We start from the raw sequence: 12962 nt of genomic DNA on the forward strand, positions 1-12962 counted from the left end.
GTGATACTTGGAGCAAAGTTTCATGTTGTGTCGAGCCTTCTTAGTGTTTTAAAAATAGCTATTTTGAGGCTAGCATAAAAGTGCCCCTAGCACTCCCATTCAAAAAGACATTTGACCGAAAAACGAAAATACGGTAAATCTTAAAAGTGGCGATTCCGTCCTAAATATGCTTTTAAACGAAAGTTTGACTCAGGTACATTCACAAAAAGACCCTAGGTTGCATTTTGGCGAGAGTTACGCTGCAGCTGACTCGATATGTGGATATTGATTGTGATTAGTTGATCATCTTTCTACCTACTTCCTGGCAACTGCAACCACACAAGTTCCCCTGGTTACATGGAACCACTGAGTAAGATGAAGCTGCAGTTGTAAGTATTTATTCAGGCTCTATGACAGGCTGGAAGTGAAGCTTTTATGGGAACGGCAACAGGCTTTGATGTCAGATCCAAAAACACCAAAGTGAGCGTTCATCACCTAAACCAGTCTGACAGGAAATCAGTGCAGAAATCCATCAACACTCCATCTTCAGTCTACACACATAAATATTATTGAGAGGTAAAGTTTAAGGACTGTGGTTTCTGTATGGGTGTTCAGCTAAACAAATGTGGGAGGATTTGGTACAACTTTTCAGATAGTTTGTGATATTTATTTGCCAAAGGAGAGAGAAAGTACAGAAGACCATACGATGAGGCCAGATTCAAACCCAGGACTTTCACCTTCCCAAACTAAGCCAACAGACTCCCCTCAACAAATTTCGGAGAGTTCAAAACTTTGAAAGCTGGTTGCCGGTTGGCAACTTTAGAGATTTAAGATTTATTAGCTCTTTTGTGCGGTTTTGTAGTTTCCCCACCCTGCTCTCCACCCAAAAACATGCACACAGAGCCTGCAGCTTCACATCAGAAGTTTTTTTCTGAATTTCGTTCCAACACGGCCTCTGTCAGTTCGAACACGTCAACCCGGCCAGAGGCAACGCGACTGCACAAAGCAAAACAAAGGGAAGGTATGCATGTGATGTTCGCTACGAACCCTGGCAGCGAACACGAAAACACAGACAAGAGCTCGGCAATGATCCTCAGCCAAGATGTGAATCGAACACTCACTAAGGTATTACTGCAGCATACTGCTGATGCCACGGAAAGACTTTGATTCATTCCCTCAGTCTGACTTTTTCCATCTTTCTCCAACACAAAGTCACCCATAGAACCATCCGTGTTTTAAAGCTGCCAACTTTTCTTTTGGATTTCAGATCTGGCTGGTTAAATCAGACATTTTTGTGAAATAAGCACCAACCCAAACTCCTGTGTGGTGTACAAGAATAGTGCTCTTCAAATAATGGTTCAAGTTTCAAACCATTAGCCTGGAGCTAACCACTGTAAGCCCACACCACACCAGCAGGGTTAATTCTGACGTTTCAGGACAAAATCAAAAATGTTTAAAAAAAAACAACTGATAAGCATTTTAACAAAATTTAACAAACTTTAGGCTTTTCACAGGACTTGTATTGTATGTATGTATGTATGTATGTATGTATTGTAAACCCTGAGTTAAAGTAAAGCTAGTCTGTGTCCATAGACCTTTTTCACAGCAGACATGTTGACATGTCATAGTAGGAAAAGCACAGGTGTATTCAAGACCATTAATGATGGCTGCATTCCACTTAGGAGAGGTCCTGGTATTGTGCATGCTGACTCACTGAAATAGCTTACTGGGACACTTGATGGAACTGAGCCATCGTTAAGGTTATCAATTTGAGCTGTGCTTTTCCTACTATGGCAAGTCAAAATGTCTGCTGTGAAAAAGGTCCATAGATGTATGTTGCTGAGATAAAGCCTTATCAATCTTATTCACACCTCGAACAGCACGGCGAGCGCTGTGATTCTGCCTCCGGCCTTGATGGTTTCGTCCAAAGAGTCAAAGCGATGCGCCTCATAACAGTAGATCTGCATCTGTAGGAGAAAACAGAGAAATGGCGGTAGGGTGTGGCAGTAGCTCAGTCCATAGGGAGTTGGGTTGGAATCCAGAGCGTCGTTGGTTCAAGTCCCCGTACAGACCGAAGTACGGACTGTGGATTGGTAGCTGGACTGTGTGTAATAACAACAGTGGATATGACACATGCCTTTGGTGTGGGAGATCTGGATTCAATTTCCACTGTGACACATCAGCCCCAAGCCTCTGACATATATGGCAATTGTAAGTCACTTTGGATATAAGCGTCAGCTAAATGATAATAATTTATAATGGAATTATGTTAAGTCCAGTGAGGTTTCAGAGGAAGAGCACCAAATCTTTTAGAAAATCAGGTGTAATAAAAGCAGAAAGTAAGAAAAGACCGCTAACCAGTGTTTGGTGTGATAATAAAATCTTTCAACTTAGACATTGTCATAATCATTGCTTTAGTTGAAAAGAACATATACCCAGAGGTGGAAAGTAACTAATTACAATTAATTACTTTTTTTTGCATAGGTTTACTTTTTAAAGTAGTTTTGAAAAATCTGTAATTTGACTTTTACTTAAGTATGTTTTGTTTAAAGTATTGTACTTTTCTACATTTTAAATCTCATGCGTTTCTGAGTAAAAAGAAAATGGAAATAAAAAAGGTTGCTTCTGTCAACAAAGTCAAATCGAGGCTGGAGAAATCTTTTCATGGACTTTTTGTCCCTTTTTCTGACATTTGTCCCTTTCTTTGACCTTTTTATTGATTTTTTCCAACATTATTGTAGCTTCCTCCCCCCCCTCCCTCCACTGTTAAAAAGTAACTAAGTAACTTTTACTCTGAGTACATTTTAAATGACCTCCTTTATTTTTACTGGAGTAGAATTTTATATCGGTAATTTTACTCGTACTTAAGTAAAAGTTCATCAAAGTATAGTACTTTTACTTAAAGGTGCACTATGAGTTCCTGCATGGTTTCAGTGCGATTTCATTTTTTGTCTCAAATTGTAGGCATCTCTCCTTGATAACTAGCTGCCTGCCCCCTGAATACACTGTGAAAAAGCCCGGTCTCGGAGACAACACAGGGGTCGTAACCATCAAACAAACACTAGGGGCATGATGTTATACTTGTGCGCTGGTGTGTGCGTCGAGCCGGCATATAAGACGACCAGCCACACGCGGTAGTAAAATCTGCAATGGAAAACGGACGCACAGTGTGTCGAGTCGAGGCGAGTTGAGCAGGTACCATGTAATGGAAAAACGGCATTAAGACACGTTTTTATTCACTCGCCTTTTTTGGCCCATTCATTTTTCAATCTATTGTCATATATATATTCTGTGCTTTGTCCCATATCAGTTATTGTTGACAAATATATTTGTGTGTGTTGTACTTTTTAATTTCATTTTAAAGTTCTTTTATAGCACTTGGTCATCTTAAGCTGTGTTTAAATGTGGTGTACAAATGAACTTAACTTGCACTTACTACAATGATGGTAATAATTTAATGAATGAGCTTCAAGTGAACGTGTGTGTGTGTGTGTGTGTGTGTGTGTGTGTGTGTGTGTGTGTGTGTTGTCTGCACAACTATTAACTAAAAACAACAAGTATGTATGTAAGTATGTAAATTAAGTTGATGTAAATTAATGCTTCTTTGTTTTTTTATCCGATTCATCGATTAATCGAAAAAATAATCGACAGATTAATCGATTATTAAAATAATCGTTAGTTGCAGCCCTACAAAATACAACAAACCACTCCAGCCAATCTTTGACAAGATGGTTGGGGGAGGGGGTGGGGGTTAGTGACAGTTAGTCATGACAGTTACGGAAATATGGAGGGACCATGCAGGAACTCATAGTGCACCTTTAAGTAGAATATTTTTGTACTCTTTCCACCTCTGCATATACCTATCACATAAATTGTTTTTCCTTATGTGTTCTGCCAGTTAATAATACTAAGAAAAAAATGCATGGGCCTCTGCAAACTTTTTCTAAAGCAGCTGCTATTGTAGGAAGCCAGTAAATCTAGTTTAACTAAGGAAAAATGTTTCATTCACGTCTGCATAAACCTCAGATCTGAACAACAGACTGAATGGACTCAGGCTGTACATAACATTAAACATGCAGGGATATTCCTGAGCTTATTTGTCACAAAAGTGGTCTACCTCCAGGGGGTATTTGACTCCATCCAGACTGTGTTCAGAGCCGTCTGAGGAGGCGTTGCAGCGCCCCCAGTGGAAGGTGATACGTCCGACTTTAAACTTTGACCTGAGACCTCCTCCGCTGACGTAGAACTCTCCATCCACATTGACCGCCACTGAAAACAGAAATCACAAGAGCAAATAAACGTGTGACACTGAAAGTGCTGTATTTTATTACCTCTCCAAAGGAGGTTATGTGGTTTGTTTGTTTGACTGTCAGCAGGATTAGGGAAAGACTACTGGCCAAATTACCAGGAAACTTGGTGGAAGGGTGGAGCTAGGGCCAAGGGAAAAGCCGGAAACGTTAGGAGTGGATCTGTATTACACAAGCCATTCTTACTCCCAACTCGTCAACATAGTGACGATTGGTCAGTGGCTCTCAGCGTCAGATACTGACGCACCCTATAGCGTCTGTATGGGACACACCGGGCATAGCAGCAGCTCGACAGCGGTGCTGTAAGATGACGTAGTGTGAAGAGCGACAACAGTAGCAAGTAGTATGAAAGACCGAAAATCTGCAAAAGGACACAGGTTTGGGTGATGGATGGGTTAAACAACACAGGACTTTCAGCCAGGAGACCGGGGTTTGTGTCGAGTTTTTGCACAGTGTGTCACCTTAATGTACATTTTTTAACCCTACCCACGATCTTTTCCCATCTCTGACTAAGTGTTTTGACCCTGCACATTGAAAGTGGCGCCAAGGGGTCCTGACCGAGCGTCAATATGTTGACGAGTTGGGAGGGAGTGAGAATTTGTTGTATTACCAGGTGGAAAGACAAATAATTTGGTTTTCACTTTCGTTAACATTGCAAAAATCGGTCATGGCTTTAGCGGAGGTCTGCACTCTCCTTGTGCTCTTCTAGATTGTTTTAGGGCTAGCTGCAACTAACGATTATTTTCATTGTTGATTAATCTTTCGATTATTTTCTCAATTAATCGATCACTTGTTTGGTCTATAAAATGTCAGAAAAGGTTATAAATTATTAGATATATAGATTGATTAGCAAAGTAATTGGTGATTAATTAAATGAATTAGTTGACAACTAAACGATTAATCTTATCTAGCTCTAAGCTTTGTAGCTTTGTCTAACCCTTTGTGTTGTCTTTCCGTCGACCATACAACTTTTTTTTTCTGGTACAAATGTAAAATTAAAACTTTTTGGTCGTCTTTTCGACACTTTTCTTACTTTTCCTGACTATTTTATCACTTTTTTCGATGTTCTTGTCACATTTTTCGTCAATTATTTGACCGTTCTTCCTTTTTTCATATGCTATGAAATTGAAAAAAACACCCAAATTCAATGAAAATATGGAACTGATCATTTATTTTACTTGTGAAGAGCGTTGGATGGAATCATCCACGTTATTTTTTTGGACAATTTGGTTAAAAGAAACCCCAATTTCTAGCCTGGTTGACACCAGACCCTTCTCAGTTGTAACTGAGAGTGGGTCTGGGGAAGCTTCATTCACAGCCCATTTCCAAAGGGGCGTCACCAATGGACGCCGCTCAAATGCCTCTGGGCGCAATTGGATAGTCCTTCAACCAATCAGACCAACGATCTGGGTGATGTAGCAGCGATAGCGGCATCAACAGGTTGCTGCACTTCGGTGGCCGCCATGTTGAATGTAAACAAAAAGCTGCTTGTCGTCGCTGCGCTATCATCAGCGGTTGTGATTGGTGCCTCGATTTGGAAAAATTGGAAATGGGCTTGAATGGGCTCTTGGCCAGACTGACTTGCAGAGCAAATCTCAAATTTGCCGGAAGTTCGTCAGGGTTTTCCCAGTCTACCAAATTTCTGAATAAGAAGTTTTTAAAAAATGGGTCAAATTTGACCCGAGAACAACAGGAGACATTAAATCATCACGTGCGAACAAACTTTACCACCGAGATCAAGTCTGTCTTCTGCTTTTAAAGCATTGAAGGGAACACAGACTGACCTCTCACTCAAAATAATGGATTATAAACGTACAGAAGATCAAAAGATGAGAGCTCGCACACCACACAATGCTCCGCTAACACCATCAAACAATGATTTCATCAACAAGGGGATCTTCTTCAAGTTGGCCTTTGTTTGACCGGACAAAAGATCGCCTCAAGGGTCGAAACCTTCTTTGATGGTCTAATAAAGGTGGAGCATTTCTCAGTCCTTTCATCTTCTGAACTATAATGTACATCTCAGGCCACCACCTTCAAAACAGAACCAGCACGAGACTATTGTCTTGCACAGATAATATATTTTTCATGTGAGCACGCTGAAGAAATTCAGTCTTTGCAGAAACATCGATCCGCTGAAAATTCTGAAAATTACGGACTTGTTTGCTTTTAGGTTGGAATTCATTCCACCACTTTGATCTGAATGTGTTTGGCCTCATTCATGTCCTCTTTGTTGTCTGCGGTCTGTGTGTGTGTGTCTTATGTTCTATTATTCTTTTCTTTTAACCCTGTCTAAAATCTAATTTCCCAACAAGGAAGGGCAAATATTGACCCAACTTGTCGCTGATTCATTCCTGTTGAAAAGTTTGTTTGCCCCGTATCAAAAGGCATGAACAGATCCATACGCTCCAACCATCACCTCCTCTCCTAAAACTGAAATCTTCATTATGTGGTCGAGTAAAGCCCTGACTGCCCCATAGCTTTGAAAGAGTGGGCATGGATGGCAGTTTGCATGTTTATTGAAATATACGGAAAAACAAGAGGAAAAGATTTGAAATAGACTATGTTTACATGGTTGCAGTGGTTTAAAAGTTAGACTAGCCTTGGATTCCACTGATGCATTTTGCATGTTTGTTGAAAGATACAGAGAAACAAGTGATTTTGAACAAGTTTTTTGGGGAAGTCAAGAGAAGGGCAGTTGTGTATTATATACTTAAGTTATGTCTTGTGTTTGTACCATTGAGTTTTGTTTTTATCAGAGCGGTTTTGGTGTTTTAAGTTTTCTCTCGGTGTGTGATCATGGACACAACTCCAACACAACTGTGGATCATCACGTAATCATCAGTGGGGAAATAAGTATTCAGATCCTTTCCTTCAGTAAAAGTAAGGGAGCCGGGACAGTTGAAACACTTTTTAATTAAACGTAATTTACAAAGCGATCGTATCGCACTGAACGCTAATATTTTGTCACTAGCAACCTACACCTGTCATCTGTCAAATACAGTTGTATTTTCAGCTTTGAACAAAACCGTTCAGGAATTATTACAGCAAAAGTGGGACGTGCGTAATGTTTCATTCGTTCCTTACAGTTTAAGCCATATAAACTTCTCACAACTTCAATATTTTACTACATATCATGAATGGTACTCCCAAAAGGTGTTATTTTAGATAGATTGTTGCTGGGCTATACGTCTTTGTGAATGTCTGTTAACAACTCATTGCCATCATCGTGAAGTGTGTATGAAGCGGTTATTGAAATATCATGCACTGTGGATGATTATGCCATTTTTATAGCTAGAACAGTACGTTTCCCCATGTTTCTATTGTGGAAAATGTCGTTCCACTAGGTTTTTACGTGGGTTAGGCCACTGCACATCCAAAAGAGTGCCCTTAACGACCCACAGCCCGTCAGTCTCCATAGGATAACATGGGAAAACTCGACCCCCTACCTGGTGGGCCCAAATATATTTTCATCTTTCTAAAACTGCTTTTCCATGTCTCACCTCCATAAATTATTATGCAAACACAGATATTTGTGCATTTACTTAAAATACATGGAGTTACAGGCAGGTCGGGATGGTTGAAACAGCTGTTTTAATTGTCCCGACATAGACATATGCCATTATAACCTGTTTTGCTTTCCATGTAAACAAGCATGCAATATGAAAGTCTGGGATTGTGGAGAACACTAAATGGTCTACTGAATAAGCATGTAGTCGAACCTTTCAATGAAAAACACTCATTAATATTCGTAAAAATGTAACCGCTAATGAAGTTTACTTTCGACCATCAAAACTTGTTTATCGCCTGTAACTCCGTGATAAAAGGAAATAACAAGAATATATTTGGCTGATAGAAGGAGGTTGACATGCTCTATGTTTTGACCTAAGGAAGTCTGTCTATCATTATTGCACTCGGAGAAAACTGGAATGTTTCATTCGTCCCACGTTTCAATCGTCCCAGCTCTCCCCTACTAATACCACACTATAAAAAATACTCTGTTACAAGTAAAAGTCATGCATTGAAAATGTTACTTAAGTAAAAGTATGTAAGTATCATCAGGAAAATGTACTTAAAGTATTAAAAGTAAAAGTACTCAATGCAGAAAAATCCTCACATTTTAGAAAGTGGAAAGGATCCAACCAGTTGTGTGTTTAATGGTCTAATCATTTCAGCTGGACTTGTAGGCCGTTACATTGTTGGGTAGTTTAATGTATAATAAAACATCAGATTTTATAAACTACATGTGTTTTCTGTGCAAAAATCTTAATGTGTAAAGTAACTATTAAGCTGTCAGATTAATGCAGTGACGTAAAAAGTACAATATTTCTCTCTGAAATATAGCAGAGTAGAAGTAGAAAGTGGCATGAAAAGAAATGACTCAAGTAAAGTACAAGTACCTCAACATTTGTACTTAAGTACAGTACTGGAGTAAATGTACTTAGTTACATACAACACTGGTAATTGTGCATTGCATTTAAGCACTATCACTTTACTATTACGTGTCTTGAGGAAGGTCCTCGGGACCGAAACATCGACCGACCAAATAAACCAATGCAGAGGTGACGAGTGTGTAGAGGAACTTTCTTTCTTTTTTCTTCAGAACTGGTTTGCAGTCTGTGCCTTGAACCTTCTCTGGGCCCATTTGTGGGCTGATAAAAACAGGTTTAAGTGCTGTCGGCCTGAATCGTGCTCAGCTTGTCCACCAAACATCTCCGTTAATGAAAGCCTTTGGTGCAGCTGGCGGCCGAACAACAACTACAACAGAGTGCTTCTTATTTTGCTGAGAGTCCCGTTGCTAAGAAGCACTGGACTCGTCTGTTTGGAGCGTCTGGAAAGGCGAGGCGGGATCCCTCTTGTCTACAATTTCACTTAACAATCACCTTGAAAGCACACTGTACGTTATTGTGTGTCACACCACTTAGAGAGAGGAAATGTATAAAAGGCTCTCAATCCTGTCAAATGACAAACTGGTAACTGTATCCTTTACAATAGGACACCACTGGATGAAGAAAAGAAAAGGCCCCATCGCTCATTATCTGTCTGGGAGAAACGGTCATGAGAATTACAGAAGGTCGGCACTTTAAGACGGGAGGAAAGGAGACACGAAAGAGGGAGGAAGGAAATAAGGAAACAACTTTAAAGTTGACATAGTCACTTAATAAAAAACTGCTTTAGAAAAGGCTGTAGCTGCTTCAATATCATAACACTTAGTCTAACTCAAAGACTGATTCTAGGCTGCGTGGCAGTAGGACGAATTGGAAAGCAATTTTTTAAATATGACTTTCACTTAAGAAAAAGAAAGAAAAAATCTTTGTTTGTTACAGTGTCATCATTTTAAGTTCTTTTAATTTTAATAATATTCAATGAAAATGAGAATGATTCCCTCCAATATCGTGAATCATATCGCAATCGCAATATCAGTCAAAATAATCGCAATTAGATATTTTTCCTCGTATCACGCAGCTCTAGTTCTTACCCGTCTTGCCATCGTTCTTGATGGTCGTCCTGTCGCTCGTCAGGCTCTCCCAGCCGTCAAACCTCAGTTTCTGGTACTGCAGCTTGACCTGAGCCAGGTTCTCCTCGATGTTGATCGGCGACTGCTTGGCGTTGCTGCAGGATGGAAACTTCTTGGCCCAGTTGTTTTGATTTAAAGTTCCTGAAGGGTTAGACAGAAACAAAGGTTCAGATTAAGCTGGTATCGTACCGTCCAACATCAGAAGATTTTACGGTAAGCTTCTAAAGAAAAACACTCCCACGGAGTCAGAAAACCAAACCTAGGAGACAAAGGTTCAATATGTATTTACTAGGGATAGACTAGATTATAGGCTCTGGACGATTATCGGCTCTGGTCGACTATCGGGCCGCTTTTTGGCAGTTTGCAGATTATGTGTATCGCCGTTTTATTTGCCTGATAACCGATAAAGTTAATGAATTAAAAAGAGTTCTACTTTGGCTCGGCTACAGCTCTGTCTGTCCCTCTGCTTCGGTTTCACTCACCACTGAGTCTGACTTAATGTCCCTCCACAACACTATCTGACTCTCTGTTACTGGGTATTATGTTGAAATGTTCTACTTTATTAAAGAATTGCTTAAAGCATTTCAATAAAGTTTTGTGTTGGAGTTCCAACAATTCCAAAATCTTAATTATGACTTTTATTTTCACTGTAAAAGCATATTTTTGGCAGCTGTAAAAGGATGATGGCCAACACTAAACTATAAGTATCATGTACAGGCATTTAAGGCTGCGTTTACACGACAACGCTCGCGGGTGAAAACGGCAAAATATTTGATCAGATGTGCCTTTCGTTTAGACGGCGATGGTGTTTTTGGGGCTTAAAAACGCAAAAAAGTGAAACCACCCTCCAGAGTGAAAATCTTAAAAACGCTCCACCGTCACATTCCCGTCTAAAGGGTAAAAACGCAAAAGTCAGCGTTCACTTCTGATGTTTCAACACCAGCCTCTATTGTTGTGGTGGCTGGCGACCCACCCTATATTTCATTACATAAATCAAAATATAGAGTGATCACTAGCCCATGGCCACTCCGCCGTTGGGTATCCACAGCCTGCCTATACTTGGTCCGGATGGCTTTCAGCTTTAACGATATCTGACTTTTACAGATAGCGTCTTTCTTGTGTGGATATGACGTCCCTCCAGGTACAGGATACTACTGAAGAAATTGGGTCCATATGTCTATATATTTTGACTGGCAGGACTCCCAGTCCATGCCCTGTTGTGCCTTTGTGGCTTTGTAATCTAAGGTTGTTTGGAGCAATAACTCCACCTCCTCGTCTATCCAGACAAAATTGTCAGCTTTTGTTGTTCGCTTCGCCATGTTTTGGTTTTCGCGCTACTAGGGAGAGAAGTAGAAGGAAGGTTCTGCGCAGGCGCAGACTTGGTGGTGTTGTGTGGCAGTGCTTCACACTACCACCTAGCCGCCTGGTGTGCATACTACATCAAATTTCACACACTTTTGCGTCACCATATGCACGCAGATTTCCCCCCCAAAACGCTCGTCTAAACGCGGAATAAAAAGTGAGAACGCACACGCCACTTTTGCGTTTTCTCTTCAGATCGTTTCCATTTAAACATAGCCTAAGAGTACAGGTGTTGATGATATTCTCCTTTAATTAGATGGACAAACTGATCAAGTGCAGACTTCTCTCTCTAACTAATTATGCAATGAGGTCTTTCAGGTGTGCTGCTCTATGAGCTAACAAGCTAATAACCTGCAGCTGCACTCTGGCTTTAATATCAGCTCACAGTTTTCTCTCTTACAACTCTCATGAGGTCAATGTCCAAGATTTTTCAATGTTCAAGCAGACATTTCTCGAATACAGCCGGCAGCGTTCTGCTAACAACTGCAGCTCAAAAGAAAGAGTTCAGCTTCCGCTTTCCTCTTTGCTTTCAAACACAATGAACACGCTGACATGATGGATGGAATAAATACAGTACGGAAAGTGTTACAGCACAAAAACAAATCATCCCTCACAGAGGAGTTAATTCATTCCTTCATGTGTGTGTGTGTGTGTGTGTGTGTGTGTGTGTGTCAGCTGCAACTCAAACTAAACCAAGTAAATCTAATCCAGCAGCCCATTTTACATCCAACTGATCCACAGCCTCAAGCTTTTTGTTTCACTTTCATTGCAAAATGAATGTGAGCAACATGTGAGGCTCTGCTCATATATCCTGCTGCTGTGTGATGGAGGACTAACATGTGGATTTGTTCACATCTGCTCAGAGTTAAAGTCTTCTCTCTGTGGACGACAACATCTCTGAGACGAGACAGACTGGAAGCTGTTTCTGGTTTCTGTTTCTTAAGGTAATTGTTTTGCAGTGCTCCCAGGTTGACCCAGGTGATCTCTGAATTGTCATGACCAGGGATATACCCATGTAGACTGGCTTGGTTTGAATTTCCAAAAGGAGGGTTGAACGGTACCGGTAGCTGGTGTGAAAAAGGTATAAGTGCGACATCCTTATACTGTACAAAAGTTGCAGGGAAGTGGTCGAGAAGGATGGTTGGACAAAACTCAGGACTATTTGGATAAAATCCAGATGAGATTTAAGACACTTTAAATTACACCCAAATTTCGATTGATTGCAATCCATCTTGGTCCATGTAATTTGAATTTGATTGAAAGGATAGCCCCTTGATATGTAGCATCTTATTTTCAAGGGGGTCCTATAAACACAAATACATGTCCGCACTGTATCAGTTTAATTATAACTATGTAACAGTTCTCTAACCCTATATACCAAGTTGTGTATGTGCCTCTACCTCACTTAACCTCAAGCAGAGCGTTGTCAGATCATAACACAGATTTATGTTCAAATGATGATTTCCATCCGTTTTGAAAGCATGTATAGCGAATCTACAGCAGCATGAGATCAGAAAACACTTTCTTGTGTCCTTCAGCTGGGCTTTTCAAAGTGAGTTATTTTATCCTTTAATTTGGAGTTTAAAAACAAGAAATGATCAACTCCTTTTCATCGGAATCCATGATTCAGCCTCCACGTGATCCACTGTTCTAGCCTGACGTGGTCATACTCAGATTCTAGTCAGAATATGAGTCTGATACTGCTCCACTGGGCTGGGATTATGGGGCATGTTTCAACCCAACCAGGAAAGAAAATGCCTCTGCACTCAATTGGATAGACCTACAACCAATCAGAG

General features: G+C 40.4%; 1 protein-coding gene across 5 annotated transcripts in view; it reads right to left on the bottom strand.

The window, feature by feature from the left end:
- ptprz1a (protein tyrosine phosphatase receptor type Z1a) overlaps positions 1 to 12962 on the bottom strand; it is a 132728-nt gene that overhangs the window by 66244 nt on the left and 53522 nt on the right. For all 5 annotated transcript variants that reach the window (XM_036003611.1, XM_036003610.1, XM_036003609.1 and 2 more), the window contains exons 3-5: positions 9766 to 9945; positions 4097 to 4248; positions 1851 to 1946 (exon numbers count right to left, since the gene is read on the bottom strand). In XM_036003611.1, the coding sequence (XP_035859504.1) occupies positions 1851 to 1946; positions 4097 to 4248; positions 9766 to 9945 (428 nt within the window). The remainder of the gene's footprint in view (positions 1 to 1850; positions 1947 to 4096; positions 4249 to 9765; positions 9946 to 12962) is intronic.

The sequence above is a fragment of the Sander lucioperca genome, chromosome 7 (genome assembly GCF_008315115.2).
Source record: "Sander lucioperca isolate FBNREF2018 chromosome 7, SLUC_FBN_1.2, whole genome shotgun sequence".
NCBI lineage: Eukaryota > Metazoa > Chordata > Actinopteri > Perciformes > Percidae > Sander > Sander lucioperca.